The sequence below is a fragment of the Saxophila tyrrhenica genome, assembly GCF_035928015.1.
Source record: "Saxophila tyrrhenica strain CCFEE 5935 chromosome Unknown scaffold_12, whole genome shotgun sequence".
Taxonomy (NCBI): Eukaryota; Fungi; Ascomycota; class Dothideomycetes; order Mycosphaerellales; family Extremaceae; genus Saxophila; species Saxophila tyrrhenica.
Genome location: NW_027041744.1, coordinates 724,580 through 748,445, shown reverse-complemented (window position 1 = coordinate 748,445; position 23,866 = coordinate 724,580). Strand labels below are relative to the sequence as shown.

At 55.2% G+C, this 23,866-nt stretch overlaps 12 protein-coding genes across 12 annotated transcripts; 5 read left to right on the top strand and 7 right to left on the bottom strand.

Annotated features, from left to right (window-relative positions):
- Nucleotides 1–276: 276 nt before the first annotated feature.
- LTR77_007881 (uncharacterized protein) lies at nt 277–2,085 on the top strand (the record flags this gene model as incomplete). The annotated part of the gene is made up of 5 exons (XM_064805117.1): nt 277–661; nt 716–1,001; nt 1,053–1,236; nt 1,319–1,932; nt 1,989–2,085. The coding sequence occupies 5 exons, from the start codon at nt 277–279 to the stop codon at nt 2,083–2,085; spliced, it is 1,566 nt and encodes a 521-aa protein (XP_064656959.1).
- A 56-nt stretch (nt 2,086–2,141) lies between these two features.
- Nucleotides 2,142–3,661, bottom strand: LTR77_007880 (uncharacterized protein; the record flags this gene model as incomplete). Its single annotated transcript, XM_064805116.1, has 3 exons — nt 2,142–2,768; nt 2,820–2,957; nt 3,017–3,661. 3 exons carry the CDS (start codon nt 3,659–3,661, stop codon nt 2,142–2,144), a joined length of 1,410 nt encoding a protein of 469 aa, XP_064656958.1.
- A 266-nt stretch (nt 3,662–3,927) lies between these two features.
- On the bottom strand, nt 3,928–5,806 carry LTR77_007879 (uncharacterized protein; the record flags this gene model as incomplete). Its single annotated transcript, XM_064805115.1, has 3 exons — nt 3,928–4,765; nt 4,832–5,096; nt 5,266–5,806. The coding sequence occupies 3 exons, from the start codon at nt 5,804–5,806 to the stop codon at nt 3,928–3,930; spliced, it is 1,644 nt and encodes a 547-aa protein (XP_064656957.1).
- Nucleotides 5,807–6,234: 428 nt separating this feature from the next.
- Nucleotides 6,235–7,266, bottom strand: TMP1 (Thymidylate synthase; the record flags this gene model as incomplete). The annotated part of the gene is made up of 2 exons (XM_064805114.1): nt 6,235–7,019; nt 7,083–7,266. 2 exons carry the CDS (start codon nt 7,264–7,266, stop codon nt 6,235–6,237), a joined length of 969 nt encoding a protein of 322 aa, XP_064656956.1.
- Nucleotides 7,267–7,489: 223 nt separating this feature from the next.
- Nucleotides 7,490–8,966, top strand: MSP1 (mitochondrial dynamin GTPase Msp1; the record flags this gene model as incomplete). The annotated part of the gene is made up of 2 exons (XM_064805113.1): nt 7,490–7,552; nt 7,605–8,966. 2 exons carry the CDS (start codon nt 7,490–7,492, stop codon nt 8,964–8,966), a joined length of 1,425 nt encoding a protein of 474 aa, XP_064656955.1.
- Nucleotides 8,967–9,167: 201 nt separating this feature from the next.
- LTR77_007876 (uncharacterized protein) lies at nt 9,168–9,506 on the bottom strand (the record flags this gene model as incomplete). The annotated part of the gene is made up of 1 exon (XM_064805112.1): nt 9,168–9,506. One exon carries the CDS (start codon nt 9,504–9,506, stop codon nt 9,168–9,170), a length of 339 nt encoding a protein of 112 aa, XP_064656954.1.
- A 1,621-nt stretch (nt 9,507–11,127) lies between these two features.
- On the bottom strand, nt 11,128–12,630 carry RRP8 (25S rRNA (adenine645-N1)-methyltransferase; the record flags this gene model as incomplete). Its single annotated transcript, XM_064805111.1, has 1 exon — nt 11,128–12,630. The coding sequence occupies one exon, from the start codon at nt 12,628–12,630 to the stop codon at nt 11,128–11,130; it is 1,503 nt and encodes a 500-aa protein (XP_064656953.1).
- A 259-nt stretch (nt 12,631–12,889) lies between these two features.
- Nucleotides 12,890–13,405, top strand: LTR77_007874 (uncharacterized protein; the record flags this gene model as incomplete). The annotated part of the gene is made up of 2 exons (XM_064805110.1): nt 12,890–13,348; nt 13,373–13,405. 2 exons carry the CDS (start codon nt 12,890–12,892, stop codon nt 13,403–13,405), a joined length of 492 nt encoding a protein of 163 aa, XP_064656952.1.
- A 262-nt stretch (nt 13,406–13,667) lies between these two features.
- Nucleotides 13,668–14,814, bottom strand: LTR77_007873 (uncharacterized protein; the record flags this gene model as incomplete). Its single annotated transcript, XM_064805109.1, has 2 exons — nt 13,668–14,277; nt 14,330–14,814. 2 exons carry the CDS (start codon nt 14,812–14,814, stop codon nt 13,668–13,670), a joined length of 1,095 nt encoding a protein of 364 aa, XP_064656951.1.
- A 729-nt stretch (nt 14,815–15,543) lies between these two features.
- On the bottom strand, nt 15,544–16,866 carry LTR77_007872 (uncharacterized protein; the record flags this gene model as incomplete). Its single annotated transcript, XM_064805108.1, has 1 exon — nt 15,544–16,866. One exon carries the CDS (start codon nt 16,864–16,866, stop codon nt 15,544–15,546), a length of 1,323 nt encoding a protein of 440 aa, XP_064656950.1.
- Nucleotides 16,867–18,111: 1,245 nt separating this feature from the next.
- On the top strand, nt 18,112–20,985 carry SET3 (SET domain-containing protein 3; the record flags this gene model as incomplete). The annotated part of the gene is made up of 1 exon (XM_064805107.1): nt 18,112–20,985. The coding sequence occupies one exon, from the start codon at nt 18,112–18,114 to the stop codon at nt 20,983–20,985; it is 2,874 nt and encodes a 957-aa protein (XP_064656949.1).
- Nucleotides 20,986–21,638: 653 nt separating this feature from the next.
- LTR77_007870 (uncharacterized protein) lies at nt 21,639–23,785 on the top strand (the record flags this gene model as incomplete). The annotated part of the gene is made up of 2 exons (XM_064805106.1): nt 21,639–21,807; nt 21,858–23,785. 2 exons carry the CDS (start codon nt 21,639–21,641, stop codon nt 23,783–23,785), a joined length of 2,097 nt encoding a protein of 698 aa, XP_064656948.1.
- Nucleotides 23,786–23,866: the final 81 nt, after the last annotated feature.

The window sequence follows — 23,866 nt, the reverse complement described above, 5'->3', positions numbered from 1 at the left end:
GTTTTTCAACACTTCTCAACCAGCGATATGAGTCGGTCTGGTCGGCGTCCCTACTCAATGAGGCGTAAACAACGGATCTTCTACGGTCTCGGGCATTCCAACATGACGTGCGTGGTGGGCACTTCAACTGTCGATGTCGACACTGTCGAGAGATCTCTTCAGCTAAGGTAGGTATGCTTTGAAGTAAATGATTTTGTCCTTCTCCTCTTTGAACATACCTCCAACATACCTCTTTTTACCGCAGGTTAGCTTGCCACAATACACCACCTACATACAATGACATCGACACGGCAAGCATCGACGGCCGAGCACTCGTTCAAAGGCGACTCCGCCTCCGAGAAGAGCAGAGGAGACCATGGGGACAGTCAATTCGGCCCCTCGAGTTCCAATGATGTCGAGAAGAATATGCCGCAGCCCGAGCAGCCGCCCGAACCATCAAACCTCGTCGAATGGGACGGGCCACAAGATCCAAACAACCCCCAGAACTTCGCGACTGCCCGAAAATGCAGGATAACTGCCGTGGCTGCCTTGATGACCTTCGTCATCTCGTTCGGCTCGTCCGTCTTCTCTACGGCCACTGAGGTGACTGCAGAAGAATTCGGCACCAGCAATGAGGTGATGATCTTGGGAGTCAGTCTATATGTGCTCGGGTTCGCGTGCGGTAAGACACCACTGTTTGGACTCCCTCTGGTAGGCGATAACTAACGACCACTAGGTCCGTTAGTCTGGGGACCGCTCTCAGAGGCCGGGTATGGGCGCCGCACACCTCTCATGGCCGGCTTTTTTGGCTTCCTCATCTTCCAGATTCCGGTCGGAGTAGCACAGAACCTGCAGACGATATTCCTGTGTCGATTTTTCGCTGGAGCATTTGGGTCGTCTCCGCTCGCTATCGTCGCCGGCATGTACGTGGACTTTTGGGACACGGTGTCTCGAAGCGTGGCGACGATGTTCTATTCGGCGGGTGTGTTCGCAGGACCAGCGCTCGGGCCGATTATTGGAGAGTAAGGTGATTGCTGGGGTAGCTCAGTGTTCAGGGCACTGACGGGTGACAGGTTTACCGTCAAGAACCAAAGTCTTGGATGGAGATGGACGGCATGGTTTACCCTCATCATGGGCGCGACCGTGTTTGCCTTCGCCCTGTTCATCATTCCCGAGACGCATGCACCCACCCTGCATCAGCGCAAGGCCAATCGTCTCCGACAAGAGACTGGAAACTGGGCCCTGCACTCCAAGTCTGTAAGTTGGATTCTCCGAGCTCGACGTTATTGAGCGTGTTTCAGGACTCCAGAGACTTGACTAACCGTTCTCAACCTCGCAGGACGAAGATCCGGTCCACTGGAAGATGCTGCTCATGAAGTACGGCATCAAACCAATGCGCATGCTGACGCAGGAGCCGATTCTGATCATATTCACCCTCTACATGAGCTTGGTGTACTCGATCCTCTACCTGGCCTTCTTCGCCTACCCCATCAGCTTCGAGTACGACCGCGGGATCGAATTTGGCGTCTCCTCGCTTCCATTCGTGGCTATTTTCATCGGCGTCCTGATTGCTTGTGCCGTGATGATCTTTGAGACCAAGATTATCTACACCCCGAAGTTGGTAAAAGCAAAGAAGCTGATCCCCGAGGAGCGATTAATACCAATGTTCATTGGCTCGCCTGTGTTGGTCGTTGGCCTGTTCTGGTTTGCCTGGACTTCCTTCCCATCGATCAACCCTTGGCCACAGATCATCTCCGGCGTGTTCATCGGATGCGGCTTTGTCATGGTCTTCATGTCCGGCATCATCTATCTGGTGGACGTGTACCTTTTCGATGCTAACTCGGCGCTTGCGGCTAATGCTTTCGTCCGAGCCGCAATGGCTGCTGGATTCCCATTGTTCGCAACTCCGATGTACAGTAAACTAGGTGTCCAGTGGGCGACAAGCCTTATTGGGTAAGTGCATCGCAGCCGCCTAGCTTGAGATGCGTGCTGACACCGTTTCTGAACAGATTCTTATGCTTGGCCCTCTTGCCGGCACCTTTCCTGTTCTATAAATACGGCAAGCGTGTCAGGAGCTGGAGCAAGTTCGCTTACGACTTGGGATAGCGGCTTGGATGTAGAATGGCAGGCAGCCATCCAGCACGCATGTAGCATGAAAAGCATTATTTCATCTCGCGAACAGACACCTTGTGCAGGACGCTGCTTCCCTGTAGCCGGTCCTTGACCGTCTCAAGCTGCTTTACTCCAGACTTCGTCGCTGTGATATGTGATGTCAAGACCTGCTCCAGAACGTCTGCGCCGAGTGGATGTAAAGGCGACCAATGTCCGACTCCTTGGATTGAGACTGCGAGGCCTTTGTATCCAGAAGTTGGCCGGACGTAGTCGTCGATGCCTTCCATGAAGATACTCGGGTCCAGAGCCTCATCCCTTATTCCGAACAGGACTGTAGAAGGGCACCTTATGTAGCGTCTCCCCGGCAATGCGGGACTATGAGCTGAATTGGATGCCCGCGTCCAACGGCCTGAAGCGAGGCGTTCGCGGTACAAGCGAATACGCTCGTCCCAGATGGCATCTGGCTGTGCCATAGCTCTCGCCAGGACAGAAGCGCTGTAGACCGATTTGCTCGCTTCTTCGTGGCACTGAGCGACCGACGGTCCCAGAGAGGCTGCGTAAGTAGAGCTCAGGCTGCCATCATGCTTCGAAGCCTTTTTGTAGCACCAGTTGAGCAGATAGCGCATGATGGAAGGGAATCGCCTAGCCGAGAAGAACGGAAGATTGAAGAGGAAGATCTGGCACTGAGTCAGTAAGTGCAAAATTGCTCGGAAGGTCAGATATCTCACGTAGTGGGACTTCAAGAGCTGCGATCCGACGCAACCAATCTCGTCTCGGGCAGAACGCAGCCAGCCTTGCGGACGACTCGACACAAGCTGGCGAGCTCGGTCAATGCGACCCTTTACCATTCCTGCGGCATGCGGAGGCTGCGGAGCCAGGTGGTGTCAGCATGTCTCTCAACACGGCTTGATCTTCTCGAACGTACAAACACGGAGTTGATCAGGACAAGGTGGTCAATGAGTCCTTCAGTTTCAGCAGCGACTCGAGAAGCAATCGCTCCACCCCAGTCGTGTCCTACAACGATACACCGGCTCTCGTTGCTCTTTGGTGCTCCGTTAACCCCGTACTGCTGCTTCAGTTCCTTGATCGCCACCTCGATCGCGGAGAGCATGCAATCGGGTCCATAATTGGGCAAGCCATCGCTTCCGCCATATCCTGGCAGATCCAGCGCCACCAGTGTGGCATGTTCAGATAGCGATGATCGTAGCATTCGACTCCATACGAAGCATGAGTCTGGGAAGCCATGGAGGAAGATGATTAGGTCACGGCGCTGCTCTGCCTTGGCTGGAGAGATGTAGTGCAGTTGGAGGCCGTCCGGGAGCGTCAGAAGTTTGTGAACGATATCACCTTCACGAACGTCTAGAGACCACAGGTCATCTTGTGCTATGGCAGCGTTAGAACTCGAAAGCTCAAGGAGTGCAGGGTCATTCCACGTACCCTTTGCTACCTCCTCTCCAAGTTCATCGTTTGAGGGATTTGACGACTTGTCGAGGTATGAGAGGATTGCAAGAATAATCAAAGAAAGCACACCTTCGATGAAGCCGAAGACACGACCAGCTGATATAGGCATGTTATTGAGAGTATTGTGGTAGAACGTAGAAAGAACAGCGTTCCTGTCGTCACACCTGGTGGGAGCCAAGGCGGGATTTTGTGAAGTCAGAACGAGCTTGACTGTCATTGAATGTATTTTGGCCGAAAAGCTGAATACGAAGAAATCTGATCAAGCTTCAAGACACAACACGATCTCAAGATACTGGAGAGACCAATCATCTAGTATCACATTAGAGGGTTCGGCCGACTTCCTCCTATTGAGACCTCACAGTTTCCACAACCCTCCTACTCTCCAAAACGCTTCATCCCAGCTTTCGCCCCGACGCTCCTGACCTCCACCACCTTCCCATCCACCCTTGTGAACACAAACTCGTCCAGCGCCCCGCTGAACCCCACGGAGAACCACGACTGACATTCAACATCGAAGAACTTCTTCCCCCCTTCCGCCTTTGACCGCGAGTCAGCCGGCAAGGATTGTGGAATGGCACGATACTTCTTCTTCACCTTGCCGTCACCGAGGTCTTCTTCAAGCCCGGCAGGATACAGTCGCACGGTGACGTTCTCCGACGGCAGGGCTGCGGTACCAACGCTCAGCGAACCTAATGAGTCCACGCCTTCGAGGAAGAGAGATTCGATCCCCAGACCCGGATGATCTGGGTCGACAGTGATTGTCATATTCGTACCCTTCTTGGAAATCTTATCCACATATGTCCCGGCAAAGAGCTTCCTCGCGTTCTCTCTGCCAGCAAGCTCAGCAGCAGGGACGAAAGTTCCTCCCGTCGCTTCCAGTAAGCTCCAGCGCTCACTGCCCGACCCTGGTCCGCCCACGAAGACGGTATACCCAAGGCCGTGGTCCGGAGAGAGAGCAGCTATCGTGCCGTAGCCATCGTTGCCGCCGCCTTTGGTGTACTGATCCGAGATGCGGTAGCGCGTGGAATTGGATGAGACCGGAAGTGTAAGGCGGTAGATTTCCCATGGTGCACCGACGCTGAAGGTCAGGGAGGCGGTGTGGCTGTGCGGTTTCATCCACCAATTTGTGGTGGTCGTGTCAAGGAGGGTTGAGTGGAGAATCGAGAGGCCCATGCGGCGGACGTCGCGGCAGTTGCTGTAGATGCCGCCAGATCTGGCAGAATAAGAGAGAAGATCAGCAGGTGCGTGATTGATGGTGAGATGCTGTGGGGATACTTACGGTGCAGTGACTTGGTTGTCCCAGCCCCAAGATATGGCGTCAGGCACTATCATGCCATTCACTTCGGTGCCGTTGGGCTTGTAGCTGCTGGTGTGGTCGAGGCCCAGAGGCTTCGAGAGTACTTGCTGGATAGCATCGTTGTAGGACAAGCCAGTCATGCGCTCGAGAACACGGCCGAGCGCACCCCAGCCGCCATCGGCATAGAGCGCTGTCGAGAAAGGTGGAGCTGTTGGACGCTTGCTGTCGCGCATTATTTTGAGGAACTCTACGATATGACGTGTTAGCTGAAGCGGCATGCTTAAGATGTACCATTGACCGAGCGTACCTTCATTCGAACAGCCCTCTTTGGTCTCGTAACAATTGCCCGACTCAGCGGCTGCCCTTGAGTTAGCCTCGCTCATAGGATGGGATATTGCGCAATTCATAGGACATACGCATTCCACCAGCGCCAGCCTGCTGCGCAGCAAGCGCGCCAATAGTGATTTGGTCCCAGTCGATCCACCTCAGCGGCTTGTCCTCTGGGCTAGAGCCCCTCTTCAGCTCCGGCAGGAAAACAGTCACAGGTTGCTCGAATACCCCACGCGTAGCATGAGCAAGAATGGCGTAGAGAGTGAACAGTTTCGAAACGCTTCCGACCCGCCATACGGTTTCGTCGTCCATCGTACCGGAGGGAAAGCCTTCTTTGAGAGCGGACCCAGTGTAGAAGTAGTTGAAAATCGACTCATTGGTGTAGGTCGAATAGACGTCAATGGCGAAGACGGAGTGGGTGCGGTTCAGCTCTCCAGATTCGAAGAGCGACTCGATCTTGGATGAAAAGCTGGATTTTGCGGCCTGAAACGCCTCCGTCGGAAGGAGGTCGAAGTCACGATCGTATGCGGGTCCAAGAATGGGACACTCTCTTGCTGGGAGGAAGCTGCTTGTTGTCCGAGGAAAGAAGGAAAGAAGGGAGGTGAGGAGGAGCGCGGAGAGTGCCATTGTTGGTAGTATGGCTATCGATTGAGTTGCAAATCAAGTGACTTACCTATAGCGAAACCTACGCTTATATATCCTGTTTGTCGAGACTATCGAGTTCAGTGCAATGTCTTGCATTTACAAGAGCTGAATGTTAGTGGTGTAGACATTGGCAGAAGCCTTACCGTTCTAGGCTGCATGCGCCGCGAAGTTTGCCTTGGCCCTTGGCTGAGCGCTTTGACTTGGGTGGAAGCAGTCTCATTGGCGTTCGTACGATGTATACCGTTCGCTAGGAGTGCCGCATGCCGAGTCAATCGTAGGCGATGCGCAGGCCCTGGAGCGTTGTATCCATGGCGCCAAGCGCGTCTCTCGTGGCTGGGAGTCGAGGAAATTGCCGGGCGAAGACGCCTTGCTGAAGGAAGGAAGCGAGATCGCCAGTCGCAGAAGATTATTCATACGCTCATCTTCATAGCAATGCCCTTGTGCGGCTCATACCCAATTACTTTGAAGTCTTCCACCTTCCAGCCATCGATACTGCAGCCTGCCTCCTTCTCGATCTCCAAGGTCGGAAAGTCCTTTGGCACCCGCTGGATCTGCACCTCCAGCGCTTCTCGATGATCCAGATACACATGGGCGTCTCCCATTGTATGCGTCAAGCTCCCCGGAATCAAGTCACACGCCCGCGCGAGCATGTGCGTGAGCAGCGCATACGAGGCGATGTTGAATGGCACACCCAGCCCCATGTCGCAGCTCCGTTGGTATAAAAGTGTATGCAGTGTGCCACGCTTCGATCCGTCTTCTCTCAATGGCGCACTAGCAGGGAATGAGACGTAGAACTGGGCAAACATGTGACAAGGTGGGAGTGCCATTTTTTTCAGGTCCGCAGGATTCCAGGCGCTTAGAATGATCCGCCGGTCGTATGGATTATTCTTCAGCTTGTTTATGACTTCTGCCAACTGGTCCACACCTTTGCCACTGTAGTCGCTATGGCAGGTGTCGTACTCCGCTCCAAAGTGCCGCCATTGGAAGCCGTAGACTGGTCCTAGATCGCCTTCCTCGCGGTGTCCGAGGCCGATGGAGTCAAGATAGGCGCGCGATGCGTTGCCATCCCAGATCTTGACGTTCTGATCTTGAAGGTTCTTTGCATTCGTGTCGCCGGAGACGAACCAGAGTAGCTCCGCAAGGACGGCACGCAGGAAGACGCGTTTGCTCGTGAGCAGTGGCAAGACGAGGGCTCCTGTTGCAGTCGAAAGACTATATCTGTGCTGCGGTGGGAAAGGTATAGCCAGTGTTCCAGTACCTGTCCTGTCTGGTCGATGTTCACCATTTCGCAGGATGTCGCGGATGAGGTTCAGATATTGGTACTCTTCGTGAGGTTTTGATGGATCTTGTTCTGTTTTACCATTTGACGCTCCTGTCTCCGGCTTGAGCTGGACATCCGGACCGCTTGCTGGACCAATCTCCTCGACTGCTGCTGGTGCCATGTCTGTCCAGTGTTCGACGTGGTACTTGATGAATGCATGTGATTTTGGGAAGTCGCGTTGAAACGCGTCCACGTTATCGCTCGGACCGAGGCGCGATAAGAGGAAGTGGCTGAAGAAGAAGCCACGTGTGGCGATGCCAGCGACCTTCATCCTCACTCCGAAGAGCAAACATGTCCTCGTGAACGTATATCGTACACACTGCTGTTCATACTCTTCGCCCACAATGGGCGCCGACGATAGGAAACTCGGTGTTTTCATTCGGGACCTTGTACTAGCCGCAGCCTTGGTACGCTCAACACCGTCTACCTCGTAAGGACGATGCTAACGAGCGCATACAGCCCATCGCCCTATACTTCTTCGCCTCGGAGACACTCAGACGTCTCGACCCCGATGCTAATGCCAAACGAGAGGCGCAGCAAAAGGCAGTCGCCGCCAGCAACCGACTCAACTCCATCTTCTCCAGCAACAACCGACTCGACGATCCCAGCGACGACGAGGACTACACAGACACAGAATCAGAAGGCGAGCAAAGTCGAAGTCGCAGCCGACGCAGGAGAAGAAGAAGGCGATCGCCACCGCGGAAGCGCGTACAGGACTTTGACCTGACTCAGTATGAGCAGGTAATCGCAGGGGAGGTGGTGTCCCCGGCTGACATTCCAGTCACCTTCAAGGATATAGGAGGGCTGGATGAGATTATCGAGGAGCTGCGCGAAGCTGTCATCTATCCGCTTACGCTTCCCCATCTCTACTCTGGCCACTCTTCGCTCTTAACCGCACCATCAGGCGTGCTTCTGTATGGCCCTCCAGGATGCGGCAAGACGATGCTTGCCAAAGCTCTGGCGCGCGAGTCGGGTGCTTGCTTCATCAACCTTCACATCTCCACGCTGACGGAGAAATGGTATGGCGATAGCAATAAGCTCGTCGCAGCAGTGTTCTCGCTTGCGCGGAAGCTGCAGCCAGCTATCGTCTTTATTGACGAAATTGACGCTGTTCTCGGCACTCGCCGCAGCGGCGAGCACGAGGCAAGCGGTATGGTCAAGGCCGAGTTCATGACACATTGGGACGGCTTGGCTTCTGCAACGACGGAAGGCGGCAATCAACGGATTTGTGTGATGGGTGCCACGAACCGGATACAGGATATTGATGAGGCTATCTTGAGGAGAATGCCGAAGAAGTTTGCAGTCGGGCTACCGAATGCGGCGCAACGGCGGTCGATATTTGAGCTGACGTTGAGAGATACGAAGATCGACACGACGGATACTCAGGCCGATTACGAGACTGCGTCATCCACAAGAGTAAATGGCTCAAATGGGAGGAGAGCGGCGTTCGAACTCGATGTGCTCGTGCGGCTGAGTGCAGGAATGAGCGGAAGCGATATCAAGGAGGCTTGTCGTGACGCAGCGATGGTGCCGGTTAGGGAGTACATCAGGACGCAGACGCAGAGTGGGAAGAGGATGCGTGGCATTCGTGGAGACGACGTGAGGGGCCTACAAACCGAGGATTTCTTTGGGCTGAGGAAGCCGGGACCGGCACAGCAGAGGTTGCAGCAAGCTCAGGAAGCTCACCGTGAGCTTGAGCACAACGACCAGGGAAGTGCGCATAGTGGGAGCACGGAAGAGGTTGACGATTTCGATGATGTTGATACTGGTACAAAGCCCTCGGCGGACAGGAGAGGACGGTGGCAAGAAGAAGTAAGATGATGATGGTACATTGTTGTACAGACTAAAATACAAATGCCGCTTCTCGAACGCCAACCCAATGCAATCTGCCCTTCACTCTCGCTGTGGTGGCGCCTCAGATGTCTCGACGGTGGAGAACAAACGCCCGCCCGCTGACGACGCGCCCCTTCTCGAACACCGGCTCAGACCAACCTGCCCTCCACACCCGCTACAATGGCCTCACTAAAAAGCATACCACACAACACCCGAATCGCGACGATTGAGCCTCCGCTCCTCCTGCTGACGCTCCTGCTCTTGGATCTGCCGGAGCTGGTCGGTATGCCACTGCCACTCACTCTTCAAGAACCGCCAGATTAGATTTCGAAGTCTCTGGGACTTCCGCTCCCGCAAGTACGGGATCTCGCCGCGGCAGAGGATCGTCTGCTCGCTGACTGTCCCGACGCCGTAGCCGAGTTGGCGGCAGGTGAATTTGCCGTAATAGGGCAAGGCTTGGAGGAGGGAGATGGCTTCTTCTGCTTCCATCTCGACGGCGAGGGGGGCGAAGCGGTTGGTGGAAGACATTTTCGAGGATCGGGATGGGATGGGTGCGACTACAGCGGGTGTAAGTTGGTTGTGGTCTTGTTAGGTTGTTGGAGAAGGGGTGGGACTTACTTGGTTGAAAGGATCTTTGGATTTGGATTCTCGAAGAACGGATGTGAGTTGGTGGGACTGCAGCGAGTGTTAGCAATCGATGGTGTTGTTGTGAAGTTGGAGAAGAGGGAGGCTTACTGGTTGCTGGTTGGTATGAAGGTTGATAGTGATTGATGGTTTGGATTGAAGACAGGTGATCGATCTTGCTTGCGTTTGATGGGTGTTTTTCGAGTGGGAGGCATCGTATGCTTATACTGCTCAGTAGCACAAATGCTCTATGTAGTGGAGTAACATCGTCAGTTGAGTTCGAAAATATGGTCGTTTTTGTCGACTTCGAGCAGTTGAGTTCGGTATACATCTTTAGAGTTTGGGCTTTCTTGATACCGTACCACTCTTCCGGCAATCAACAGTTGATTGGTTACCACATTACATGGGACATCTGGAAAACTGCAGTATTGGATCAATCTTGCCATACCAATGCTATTGCTACCCAATAGACACACCCCTCGATACCAATAGCATCCATAAACTTCGAGCCTAGATATCGTTCGAGACGCTCACACTCCGTCTCCTGTCCATGGCAATACTCCATCTCCTGTTCATAGCAAAACTCGCAGCCCTCGTCCCTAACCCCAAAGTTACCGTACAAATCAGACCTTTCGACCAGCTTATTCTTGCGAACGAATCTTTCAGAATACATTGTTGGTCCTGACCGCGGATAACGGTATAGTTGGTCCCAGACATCAGACCAACCGTCGGACTCTGCTTGTCCTGTCTCGTTCTGACTGTCGACTGAAATTGCCGAAGTGTTTGTCGTTGTCGGAGTGATCGTTCCTATAGTATGTGATCCAGTATCGTTGACACCAGGAACAGTCGAGCTCGTGACTGATCGAGAAGGCGCTTCATCGCCGGAGAAGTCGATTAGCCCTGCAGAAATCGGACAAGACGCCGCACGTGGTCGTCCAGAACGATCAGTGGTGATATGCCGATCGTGACGCTAGTGATAGACTGAACCTGGGGTTGACGGTCGAGAGTCTGTAGGAGGCTCTGATGGTGTGTTGTTAGACGGTTGGTCGACGCCTATGTTGAGTTGCTGAACGTTGTCGAGGCTATGGCGGCGATCGTTCAGTCGGAGTGAAGGTGAAGAAGACATGTTGTGATTGATGTTGTTGGTGATGGTTGTGAATGTGAAAGTTGATGTGAAAGTGATTGTGGTTGCAGAGGCGGATGTGGTAGTTTATGAAGACTCAGTCAGTGCTGGGGGGAAGCTGTACTTATGCTGCTCAGAGCTCTGAGATGTGAAGTGTAGTGGAGCAAGTATAGGAACTGTAATACTCTTTAGGAGCTTTATTGACAAGGAGAAGATGCTGAAAGGTAAGCATGTAGGAGAAGTGTATGGAAACACCAGAACTCTATTGCAGCGAACGGAATTCTGGCAATGTACCCACTACTGAGCGAAAATTGGTTCTGGAGGTATCGCACAGCTCTGTCTACCGCATCGAGACTCTCGGAGCCCTGTTCCATGTCCCACCAGGTCGGAAGATTATGCCCCTCATCTAATCTTGTACAGACAAGGCTTCAGCACGGTCGCCTCGTCCTCCGTAGCCGGCTCATCCTCATCCGGGATGAACTTCCTCTTCGTATTGAACGCCCCCTTCGGCTGCTCCTTGGGCTGTTCTTTCGGCACGCCTTTGCCCTTCGTCGGCACCGCTGCTTTGACAAACTCCATCTTGACAAACATCGTGTTGCTGAGGTCGACATGTTGTTCGGCGGGTGGCTTGAGAACGAAGCCGCGTCTCTTGAGCACATCGACAAACGCGGAAACATCGGTCTCCTGCTTGCTCGTTTGAACGCCATCGACTGCTGTCTGCAGGACTTCTTGCTCATTCACCTCTTGATCCTCGCGCTGCTTCGTTTCTCGAGCCTTTTGCATGGCGAGTTGCTTCTTCTTGTTACCTACGCTGTGCTCGACGGGCTTGCCGGCTCTACTGACGCGACCGAAGCGTGACTTGATTTCGGCGATCCAGAGCTCTCCTTTCCAGTGCAGAATGCGGTAGGCTTCTTCAACGAACGAGATCCAGTTTGTGCCCATGAGAGCCAGACAGAAAATTGCAACATCCACAGAATCGTCTTTGAGTGGGAGGTCGGAGATGTCGGCTTTGGTCACATGTGGCGAAGGTGAATATAGATCGAATGACTTTAGATCGAGGTGGAACTTGGTGTGCTCGTTCGCTTTCGTCAAGGTCTCTGCGAGTCTGGCATCACCGCAGCCCAGGTCTGCTACCGTGCAGGTGCCTCTCGATCTGGGAAGTAGCTCATCGTTGGTCTTCTGCCTGTTCGGGTTGCGTGGTGACTTGATCTTCGCCCTCCGTCGAACTTCGGCGATGAATGTGTCAAGTGGGTTCTCAGGCCAGACCGAGACTTGCTGGCGGAAGCCTGCGTGGTAGTCGTCGAACATTGCTGGGTCCTGGTCGAAGAGCTGCTGCGCCTTCACCGAAGGCTCGGTATACAGTGTCTGGTTGAGGTAGCGGAAGCGAGATGATACCAGCTTCTGTCGCATGGCGGATTGCATAGGCGTGAGTTTCTCCTTTGCTGGGAGAACAGTCGTGATCTCGGCAACAGCACCATTCTTGTCGCCATCCTTCGCTGTACCATTGGTGACCTTTGGCTTGATAGATTGTACGCTCTTGGCTCCTTCATCTGCCTGCTGCTCGACCTTTGACTTGTTCTTTTTCTTCTTCTTCCCCTCTTGTGGCGCCTTCACCTCTTCCTCCCCAGCTTCTGGCTTTGCTTCCTCATCATCCTTCCCCTGCTCCAGCTTCTGCTTCTTGCGCTTCCTAACCTTCTGGCTCTTCGTAGGACCTCCGCCCTCGACATGCTGTTCCCACAGGCGGCCAACGTCATCGGCTCTTATATTGGGATCCTGCTTCGCTTCTTGTGGGTGACCGCGCTTCCGCTTCTTGCTGTTCTTCTCTTCCCTTGCTTTTGACTTGAAGACCTCAGTCTGAGGCTTCAGTGACGATGCGTCCACGGACCAGCCTTTGACCGCGAACATCTTGACGTTTGGTGTCCGGATATCTCGAAGGTGAGGTCGAATTCAGACACTTTTCGCAACGGAGTTTTGCCCGGCTTTAAGCGAGCTCCACCTCCCTCACGACTTCATCTTCCAGAATCGTGCTACTCGCGCGCCACGTGCCTCAATACAGCAAACAGTACGGAAGCGAGCTGAACATTCCATTCCGACGCGACCCAGTTAAGTATATAGTCTCATTAACTCCATCCACCGTCATCTCCTCTTCCCCCGCCCCCCAACCATGGCCTCCCTCGCAACAACCCTCGGCCTCCGCACCCCAACCGGCCTTGGCCAACCCCCCTCCTACGCTGGCGCATATCTGATCTTCCACTTCATCTGGGCATACGGCCTCACGTCAAGCCGTACACTCAAACAAATCCTCGGCATCGACCACAACGTCAGCCCGCGCGAAGACCTCTCCAAGTACGGCCCCGCGGCAGTCTCGAGCGGCAAAATCACCCAGAAGCAGCTCGACATGCTTAAGCGGAACGAAGGCGCGCACGCGAACTCTTACGAAAATTACGCAGTATTTGCCGCTGCGATGATTTGGTCGCATGTCGCTGGGCTGGATACTACAGACGTGAATGCTAGTGCGCTGGTGTATACGGTGGCGCGGCTGGCTTATGTGGCGATTTATGTTCTGGTTGACAAGCCGCTGTTGAGTCAGATGAGAGGAATTTGCTGGTGGATGGGTAATGCGGTCTGTTTGCGGTTGTTCTGGAAGGGTATGAAGGCCATCAATGCCGCCAAAGTCTGAGTGGACCGGCGCTGGATCATGCTGGTCTCGAACCTGCGCTTCCAAGGCAAAGCGAACGAGAGGAGAGCATACGGACTTTCTGGCGCTCTGGCTGAGGAAGGGATCTGGAGCTGGACGCATTTCATCATAAAGTCGTGCACAAGCAATGCCACAAGGACCTCCCTAATCACCTTGAACTGATTCCGCTGTTGGGCTTCTCCGGATCACTTGACACCTTGTCAAGAGGAACACATTGAACGAGCTCATGCATCAAATTTAGGTGCTACGCTTCCCTACCCTCCCTCCACCGATCGAACTGCCCCCCAGCATCCACCACCAAATCAAACCCCAACAACGACCGCTCATACCCCACATCCCCCCAATTCCACCTACACCCCTCCGGCCACGCCCCAGACTCGTTATACTCCCGCATAATCCCATCTCGCCACACCTGCTCCTCCCCATCTCCCAGGTGGAAGAAATCCCGCATATTCAGCGCGCCCTGCACATTAATCGTAGTCCGCGCCTTGCGCAGCCGTTCGTAGAGCGCCAACACCTGGTTCAAAGCCTGTTGCTTCGTGCCATCCTGTGTCAGCTCTGGAGACTGCTGAAGCCGCCCGAGCAGGACACCGAGGACCAAACCATCTTCGACCGCCATGGCGGCGCCTTGGGCTTGGTAGGGGAGCGTAGGGTGGCATGCATCTCCCAGTAGCGCAATACTGCCTTTCACCCATGTCTCGAGTTCCTCGCAGTGGCATAGCTTCCATTTCAGCGCTGTGTCTAACTGCGCGATCATGCGTGTGAGACGAGGATCCCAGCCTTCGAAGGTTTGGCGCATTTCGTCGAGACTTCCGACTCCCGTTCGTGTATTGGGTGGCAAGTTGTCCGGTCGTCTTTCAGGAAGTCAGTGAGTGGGCGCGCAGGCCGACGATAGCAATGACCTACAGCAAGACAAGGTTATACTGCGTCCCACCATTGAGCGGGTAGAAGACCACATGCTTCCCCGGACCCATCCACACCTGGACGTCGGAAGCCTCCAGCAACTCATCCACGCCTTCATCTCGCATGTCCTTGAGTTGGTCTGCTGAAAAGGTGCCACGGTATGCCAGATCGCCGGTCTCGGAAGGTTCGGTGTGGTCCTGCCATGCAGACCTCCTCATCTGCGACCACAACCCATCTGCCCCGATGACAACATGGCCAGCAAAGGTCCGGCCATCGTGAAGCCTCACCACTGTGCTGTCGGGTCGAACTTCGACGTCCTGCACCTCGCATCCAGGATGAATATCGACGCCCAGGCGCGTGGCTTCATCCAGCAAAAGGGCGTGATACCTGGCACGATGGATGACCATCCACTCAGTCCCATACAGATCCACGATTCTTCGGCAAACATCCTTGCGAGCCAGTATCCGACCAGAGTTGTAAGCGCGCATTGTATGGCCATCCACCACAATGGCTCCCTGGTCTTTCATTCGATCATAAAGACCCAGTTCACGCATAGCTCTCGTTGCATTTGGTGGCAACTGTATGCCTGCGCCGACAGGCCGGAACTCTTGCGCTTTCTCCAAAACAGTAACATCGAGCCCTCGCTGGCGACAAGCGATTGCACAAGTTAGCCCACCGAGTCCTGCTCCGACTATGATGACTTTTAGCGGAGAGTACCTGTTGCTTGCCATGGTAAGATGACCGACGAAGGCGCAATCGTCGAAAGCTCCGTGAACGCACGTCTGAGGGTGAGCGCTGCAGATGATCGACCCAACTGACGCCTCGTTATGAGGTGATTGATCCAAGCACAACCAAACTTCTGCCCTCGATGTCCGGAGAACGAGGCATTCAACTGCATTTGATACCGTAAGCAGCCTTTTGAGCGCAATTCTGCCGAACCTTTCTGGCCATACCCCGCTCACAGCTCGCATGGGGGCTGCACGTTATGTGAGCTGGACTTTTCCGAAGGTTAGCGGTTTCGCGTCCTCAGGACATGCTTGTATGCCGAAAGGGCTGCCGCTACTCCCTGGAAGGGTCCAAAGCCATCAGCGCCCTCTGAAATGTGCAGTCCTTCACGTTGGTTCTTCTCGCCTTCGTTGACCTCTTCGGACCCACGTGGAGTTAGATGAGGAAATGTCCAGTTCAGATCAGTTTGAGAAGGCTTGCGGCGTCCCTCCTCAACCTTCTACCTTTCCCTCACCCTTCTTCTTCCGCTTCAAGAGCACCACCGTCACCGCAAGCAAAGCAATCGCCCCCGCCATCGTAACGCCAGCATAGATCTGCCCTCCCAAAAAGTCATCCTCTGACGGATTCGACACGGCGCCAGCAATCGGAGGTCCAACTAGATTTCCCACCGACGACACAGCCCACACCATCCCCATCCGTGTCCCCACCACATTCAAACTCGGACTGAGCTCCGCCACCGCAGCTGCCGGCAGAACAGCGAGCGGACCGCTAAAGAGACCCCAGAGGACGCAGAAGGTGACGAAGCCACCGAAGCTGCTGCCGATGCCCAACCACGCCCAGATGAGGATGACAACTAGGATGTGCGCGAAGAGGATGGTCTGGAGGGGTGTGAGACTGCGCTGGAGGAGTGGGGTTGTGAGACGGCCCACGATACCGGTGGCGTTGGTGATGGAGAGGAGGTAGGCGGAGAAGGTTGCTGTGGCCCCGACGGCGAATTGTCCGTACAGGGGGATGAAGAACCACGGAACCCAGTATCCGGTGAATGTAAGGAACGTGGAGAGTGTGTATGTGACGAATGGGGGCTCCTTCCACGCCGTCCAGTCGAACAGTGACCGGGGTGGCTTCTTCGCAGGTTTTTGCCAGCACAGCACGACGACTGCGACAGACAGTGTGCCAAATGATATAAAAGCAATAACTCGTGTTGCCCATCCGAAGCCGACTTTCGGCTCCAGTTGTCGAAACACGATGGGGTAGACGATTCCACCCAGTCCCGTTCCCATCATTGACAGCCCAAGCGCAATGGGTCGTCGGCGGCTGAAGAGGACCGTTACCTGCGCCAGAGAAGGCGTGAACAGCATCCCACTGCCTGCACCAACACAGATGCTCTGCGCGAGGAGGATCTGCCAGTAGGTGCGGGCAAGGCTGAGCATCATCATCCCGAGTACGATCATGAACGAGCCGATCATTACTAGGACGCGGAAATAGCCCTGGTCGAAGAACGGCCCAGTGATCACGCCCCCAAAGACCAAGAGGAAGGCTTGGATGGTTCCGATCCATGAAATCGCAGAGGCATTATAGGATGACAACAAATCCGTTGTGTAGTAACTTTGGTATGCACCAAATGTCTGGACCAATCCCCAGGTGTTGAAGAATACCAGACAAGTGCCTGAGACGGCCAGCCAAGCGTAGAAGCCACCATCTGGAGCCTCTCCAGCTGAAGTTGTCGAGATTGGGGGCTCGGTCTCCTCGACAGCCGTCAGGTCGTAGCCTTCTGTATGAGAAGTGGTTTTCGTGAGCTTCTCTCCGGTAGACATAGTGGATGAAAAAATGTAACAAGGCTATGGTGTACCTGAATCAATCCATCGTCCCTGATATACCAGCTTGCCTCACAAACCTACCTTCACCGCGAGAAGGAGTGTAGACAGTTTGTCAGCTCGAGAGAAGCGTGCCGAGGTCAGTGTCAGTACGTGATGCATCTGCGGGCGTCAACTCAATGCGGCTCAGGCGGCATACCGTACAGCACTCCGCACAGAGATGTTGCATCCGGGTCTGTTGGAGGTCGACGTCGCGTCCGAAGGTCGGCCAGAAAAGCGTGGCCCTCACCCTGGTCTGCTGCTAGCGGACACAGGGTGGAGTATCCTTGCTGATTTGTGCGGCGTCTGAGAGGTGAGGCCGCCGATTGGACGTACCATCTGTTCACGACATTCGAGCGATGCCTGATGCAGCTGGTGCGACCCGAAATTACGCACTTGCCCCCGCCTCTTATCAAAGCTGCGAGGTGTGCTTTCATGACGAGCACTCGTGACTGTCCCTCTCGAGGCTCTGGTCCAGTGCTCACATTGCACTCTAGCCCAACGAATGCAGTATACTGCACGCCGAATGGGGAGAGAGAGGTAGGTGGCAAGGGGTAGGCGTTGGATGGCCTGGACGAGATGGAGGTTGGCGGGCTGAAGAGACGATTCTGCCAAGGAGCATTCCGAAAGAGGCTAGCCTCTCACGTGACTGATCGAAGAACAACTGAGGAGAGGGCTCTTCTCTTGCATCTTTTGCACTCAGTCACCAACACCACCACCACTTCCCTTCGCACCGTCCTCGGACCCCTTTACCCGACCATTTGCGGACCCATCGACGGCGTCTGACGTACTGACACCACAGCGCATCTCCTTTGTTGCCGCTTTTCGCGCCCTTTCACCCACCTCCGGTCGCCAACTGGGCCTCCTCGCTTCGCCAACCGCCTTCGAACTTTCAATGAGCCTTCAGGACACCAGCCCACTTGCCATAGATCCTTATCGAAGCCTTTGCCACTCTCACACACCGCTGCGCCGAGGAGATTGTCGTGGAAAGTCGCTTCTGACCCGTGACTTGTAGGGCCTCTTGGAGTCCGGCAAGAAGAGCAAAGGACGTGCAGAGACATCACAAAGTGTGCAGGTGTCGATAGTGGGTCGTCTACAGGCCTCAAGAACCCGAAAATCGCGCCATTCCAGTCATGCGACAAAGACCAAGGAAGGAATCTGTCACCTAGCCTAACCCTCGACACGCACGCGGTGCGACGAGATAGCATGACAGAGTCCTCGTATTCTGTCAAGACTGTCAACGGTCATGACTTTCACCAGCCTGCGCACCTGCACAAGCCCTCCGCCGCCTTCCACCCTCACCATGGCCTCGTCGCGCCCGAGACGCAGGATGAGGACGCGATAAGCTGCGTTTGTGGATATTTCGACGACGATGGCTGGACGGTCGCCTGCGACTTATGTAACAAATGGCAGCATCAATTGTGCTATTACCCACACTATGAGGACATGTCGCTGCCGGAAGATCTTCAGCATTACTGTATCGACTGCCGGCCTCGAGTTGACCTCGACATCGCAAGGGCGCGTCAACGACAGTCGACAAGGAGACAAGAGCAAGTGCAAATGTTGAACGGTGTCAAGCGCCAGCCTTCGAAAAGCCACAAGAAAAAGGTCAGGGATGTGCCGTATACCAATGGCTGGCTACCGGACAAAGCGCGACACGATAGGAACAGCGCCAGTCCCAGAGACCAACCACCACCTGCAAAACGACCCAAGACCAGTCATCGGACTTCTGAACCGGTTGCTTCGAATACCACAAAAGGCCACGCTCGCAAACGAACCGCTACCGCCTTGAACCGCCGACGGAGCTTGTCGAGGTCTCCGGACCTACCAGATCACCTTTACTCGGAGGAATTTATCCAATGCTACAAGAACGACGTTTGGAACGTGACAGACGCCAATTTGCATGACAGTATTGCGATAGCAAACGAGTTGTCTGTCTGGCTCACTACTGACCCGGATGCCTTCCGCGATCTGCATGGACTACCACCAGAGGAGGTCTATCGACGGTGGGACGAAGAGATGGATGACATACCCAACAAAGCGCATCTGGAGATAGCGGATGCTCCCATCGACGAGCGCATCCGCGACGACGACAACAATGTCCTCACGTGGAAGACCATCACCGTGAAGGAAGCTGTCGCTCAGGGTGCCTACCTTGGTGAGCTCAAAGGCCATTTAGGCTCCAAAGACGACTACCGGCGCGATCCGGGGAACAGGTGGTCCTCACTCCGCCATCCGGAGCCGTTCGTGTTCTTCCACCCTCGACTTCCGGTCTACGTCGATGCTCGTAATGAGGGCACCGAGCTGCGCTATGTTCGTCGTAGCTGTCAACCGAATGCGGAACTTCAGATACTGGTCACCGAAGGTTCAATCTACCACTTCTGTTTTATGGCGACAGAGCAGATCGAACCGGGTACGGAGATCGCGGTGGGCTGGGACACCCTCGACAGCCTCCCCACACTCCTGCGACATGGCGAGAACAACATGTCGCAGAATGACATGCGGCAGATCAAGTCGTGGGTCAGCACCGTGCTCGCCAACTGTGGGCCTTGTGCATGCCAACAGCATGAGAACGACTGTTTGATGCATCGGCTTGATCGGCGACGGGAGGTCGTCAACGATGACGAAGACTCGGCATCGGCAAAGGCACCCAAGTCGAAGAAGAGGAAGACAGGTCAACAAGTGTCGCCTTTGAACACACATTTCAACAGCAGGTCCGGCAGTGAGGCTCACAAGGCCGATCCCGATGACGAACAGTCCGACTCGCGCTCCGTGTCTGGGTCTGCAGGGCCAGGATCGGCCAGCCGTGACATGACACCAAACACATATTACTCACACAATGGGTCGCTCTCCACAGCGCCGGAGCTTTCGGAGCGAGAGCGGAGGAAGGTCGCGAAAGAGGAGGAGATGTTCGCGCGACAGGCCGAAGCACAAACGGGAAAGACGGGCAAGAAGAAACGGAATAGCGGCGGCTCGACATTGAACACGCCAAGCGCAACGTCTTCCAGACACTTCACCTACCCTGGTCCATCGAAGTATGCGGATGCCGGAACCTCGAAGCAGAACGGCATGCCTCCCGCGAAACCGGGCCGCAAACCCAAGAGCAGTGATGCACCGAAGCCGACGGCTGAGAGTGCTGAAAAGACAATCCGGCCACAGTACACCAACTCAGAGGTTCAATGCGACATGGACAAGGAAGAGGCGGAGAAGCGCGCACAGAATCCACTACCTCAGAGGCGGTTCGTCCCGCTGAGGCAACGGCTGCTACAACGGTGCGTGCTTGATAACGCCAAGAGGCAGCGGCCTGCTGTCGAATCTCATACACCGCCGGCATCCAAGCCTGATGACCAGATGGAAGTCGACCAGCCGAAGGTCTCGAAGTCACCATCACCAGCACCAGTCAGCAGCGCAAGAGTGGCACCAACCTCGACACCGCCGCAGACGCCGCCAACACTGGAGGACGACCCGAAGCCAGACTCAGCGGACGACGTCGTGATGGAAGACGTTACCTCCGTTCAATCGATCGCGCCGCCTGTGTTGCATGACCTTAGCAACCACGGAGCCGAATCAAAGCCTTCGCCGCCCGCCAGCCCGGACATCACGTCGCCTTTGCCTAAAGAGCCTGTAGCCCCGCCATGGCCTTCGGAATCCGCTCATCACGCTCAGGAGTTGACAGCCCAGCCATCCACGAACAGCAAGCCTGCCGACATGCAACTAAAGATGCCTCCTCCGCCCATAAATCCCTTCGCTCAACCCAGTCAAGCCTCTGCGTCGAGCCCAGCGTTGTCCGCTGGCCTCACTCAGTCTCCGGCATCCTTGACCGCACCCGGGCCACCGATGTTCTCACCTTCCGTCACCGCGGCTGTCACGCCCAGCCCCGCCAAGAAGAAGATGAGCCTGAGCGACTACACGAAGCGGAAGACCCAAGCCAAAGACAAGGAGAACACCGACACAAGAATGGAGAGGGATAGCTCGCCGGCTTCTGTTGCATCTGGGCCGGTCGTGCCACCTTTGACGGCTGAAGGGAGTATGGCGAGCCAAGCCATTGACGACGATGCTGGCGATGGCATGAAGTCCTGACTCGCACATTGTTGAGATACGATAGAAAAGGCGGACGAACTTGTGGGTATTACTGGGAGGATGGATCGAACGACCTGTTGCATGCAAGCGCGGCGTATAGAGTTGTCACTTCTTTGGGAGGGCTATGCGGTTGGACGTACATCTGGGCCACTTGGCTCATTCGATGGAGAGACTGACTGTCTCATTATGAGCGTGACGTGCGTGCGTCCCGCAGCGCGTATACACAAAAGAGCGTGGAGCAGACGCCCCGCTCGTTCCACTCTACTATAGCTTTATTGAGGAAGAAGATATGAACATTCGTCAAACTCCAATTCAACTCTGCAACTCGACCGTGTCACGTTTGACTGGCGTCGTTGCAGCAATTGTCACGTGCCTCGTCTGGCGGATAAATGCCTTCGACTTCACCTCTCGACTCCGCACTTCTGGTCTCCTCCATGACGACTTTCAACCTCGCGGCACAACGGCTTCTGCAGCATTGAGTGCAACGGCTCGAACGGCAGTGCCACGAGGACGCTCAGTGCCGGGACAATGTTAGTCGCTAGTCAGGCACATAAAATGTTGCTTGTACACCTTCTTCCCGAAGCTTAGTAGGTCTTCTCGTAGTCGCTTCTCTCCAGTCTCTTGCTCGCTCGTCTCGTCCTAGCCTGTTCACGATGGAAGGACGGTTTTCAGCTGTCGCGGCTCTTATGCTAGTGTGCTGCCATGGGCTTCCGACAGAGACGTCCAAGTCTGCGGCGCTGGAAGCACGACAGCAGGCACGAGGATGCGGTCCAGCAGATGTTGGCAGTGGGATGAGCATTCTAGCGCAGAATGATCTCTACGGTATGTCGGAGCAGCGCCCATTCCGTCCACAGTGCGCTGATGTCAGGCAGGCAAGAACTCCAGTCGAACAAACGCAGCACTCGTCCTATCCACCTCTATGACGAACTCGGACGCTCAGGCAGCTTGCTCGTATCTCGGAGAGTCGCTCTGGTCTCCATCGTCCGACGCCCATGAGTTCTTGGGGTACCTCGCCTACCAAGGCCAAGTCGGACCGTTCTGGACTGCCGGTCACGAGGACTCGAGCTGCAGTACCATCACGGCCACTGGCCAGCAAGGCATGAGTGATTGCGGTCAGCTCTGGCCGGTCCTCTGCACGCAGTCGGCTCCGATCAGCACCTCCGGTCACATCGACAACTCGACTGCATGGCGATCGACCGTAGCGTCTGGCGATCAGAGCTGGACAGGGTTTAGAGATAGGTTTGCGTTCCGTTTTGAAGGGGTGAGGTATGCTGCCCAGCCGGAGCGGTTCACATATAGTTCTCTCTACAACGAATCCGGACATTCCGATGCTCTAGATTTCGGAAGCCAGTGCGTCCAAGCTGGGAATGTGGGCTCGGAGGACTGTCTCTTCCTCAATATCTGGACACCGTTTCTCCCGGGCGACGAAGCGACTCAGAGGGAGCTCAAGCCGGTGTTCTTCTGGATCCATGGAGGTGCTTTTACCGGAGGCACTGGAAGTGATCCGACGCAAGATGGTGGGCCTCTGGTTAGTCGAGGAGATGTCGTGGTTGTCACGATCAACTACCGCTTAGGAACGCTGGGATTCCTGGCGCTTGAGGATGGAGAGACGAATGGCAACTTCGGGATCGCTGATCAAATAACTGCTCTGCAGTGGGTACAAGAGCATATCAAGGCTTTTGGAGGCGATCCAAGCCGTGTGACGATTGCTGGACAGAGTGCTGGAGCAGCTAGTGTACGAGCTCTGCTGGCGTCTCCGAAAGCTGCTGGCTTGTTCGCAGGCGCCATTCCACAATCTAACTTGGCAGGCTTGAACTACGCTCACACCTATTCGGACTGGTACACCATCGAACAGGAGGTCAACATGTTCGTAGAGCCAATTCTCAACGCCACGAACTGCACCACAGCATCATCCCATCTCGCCTGTCTACGCAACGCCAACCCCTACTTTCTCGCGAACCAGAGCGACCCCGATAGAGCGCGCTACCTCGTCGTCGACGGCACATACCTCGTCACCGACCAACTCGAAGTCACCGGCAACGGCCCCATCAACTCCGCCTACGTAATGACGGGCTTCATGCGCGACGACGGCGCGGCCTTCATCTCCTACCCCGAACCAAACGACACCCTCTCCAGCTTCATCAAAAGCAACGGCTTCAACCTCCCCCGCATCGGCGCACTATCCACCTACCCCACCCCCTCCGGCCCCAACGCCACCCTCGACATCTTCAACACCACCGCCCGCATAGCCACAGACTCCGAGTTCCGCTGCCTCGCCTTCGCCTCCGCCTACAGCGCGACCCTGCACTCCACCCTCTGCGAAATCTACTTCTACGAATTCAACCGCAGCTACCAATCCATCGGCTACTCGCCCAACTACCCCGTCTGCGAAGCCCCTCCCTCCCCCGGCCACCCGTACGGCGACCCGAGCAAAGAGTACTTCAAATGCCACTCGGGCGAGCTCTACTACACCTTCGGCACGATCGCGTTTGTCGGCCTCCCGCCACGGGACGAGCAGGACATTCCAATGGCGCAGTTCGCGGTCGATACCTGGGCGTCGTTTGTGCGGACGTACAATCCGACGCCGGATCCGGCGTTCTTGGCTGTGAGGGGGTTTACGAATACGAGTGAGGAGGTTGCGAGGGGTGGGGGGCAGTGGGAGCCAGTGCAGGCGGGGAAGGCGATGCAGTTGCGGTTGATGGAGTATCCGAGTGCCGAGGAGCCGTTTTATGTCTATGGTGGGAAGGACGAGTGTGAGCAGTTGGGATTCCCGATTGATTTTTATGAGAGGCGGACTTAGCGTGCTTGGATGAATGATGAGATGTCTGTAGGGGGATGATAAAATACGTCGGATACTATGCCATATCGGCACGATCGGCTC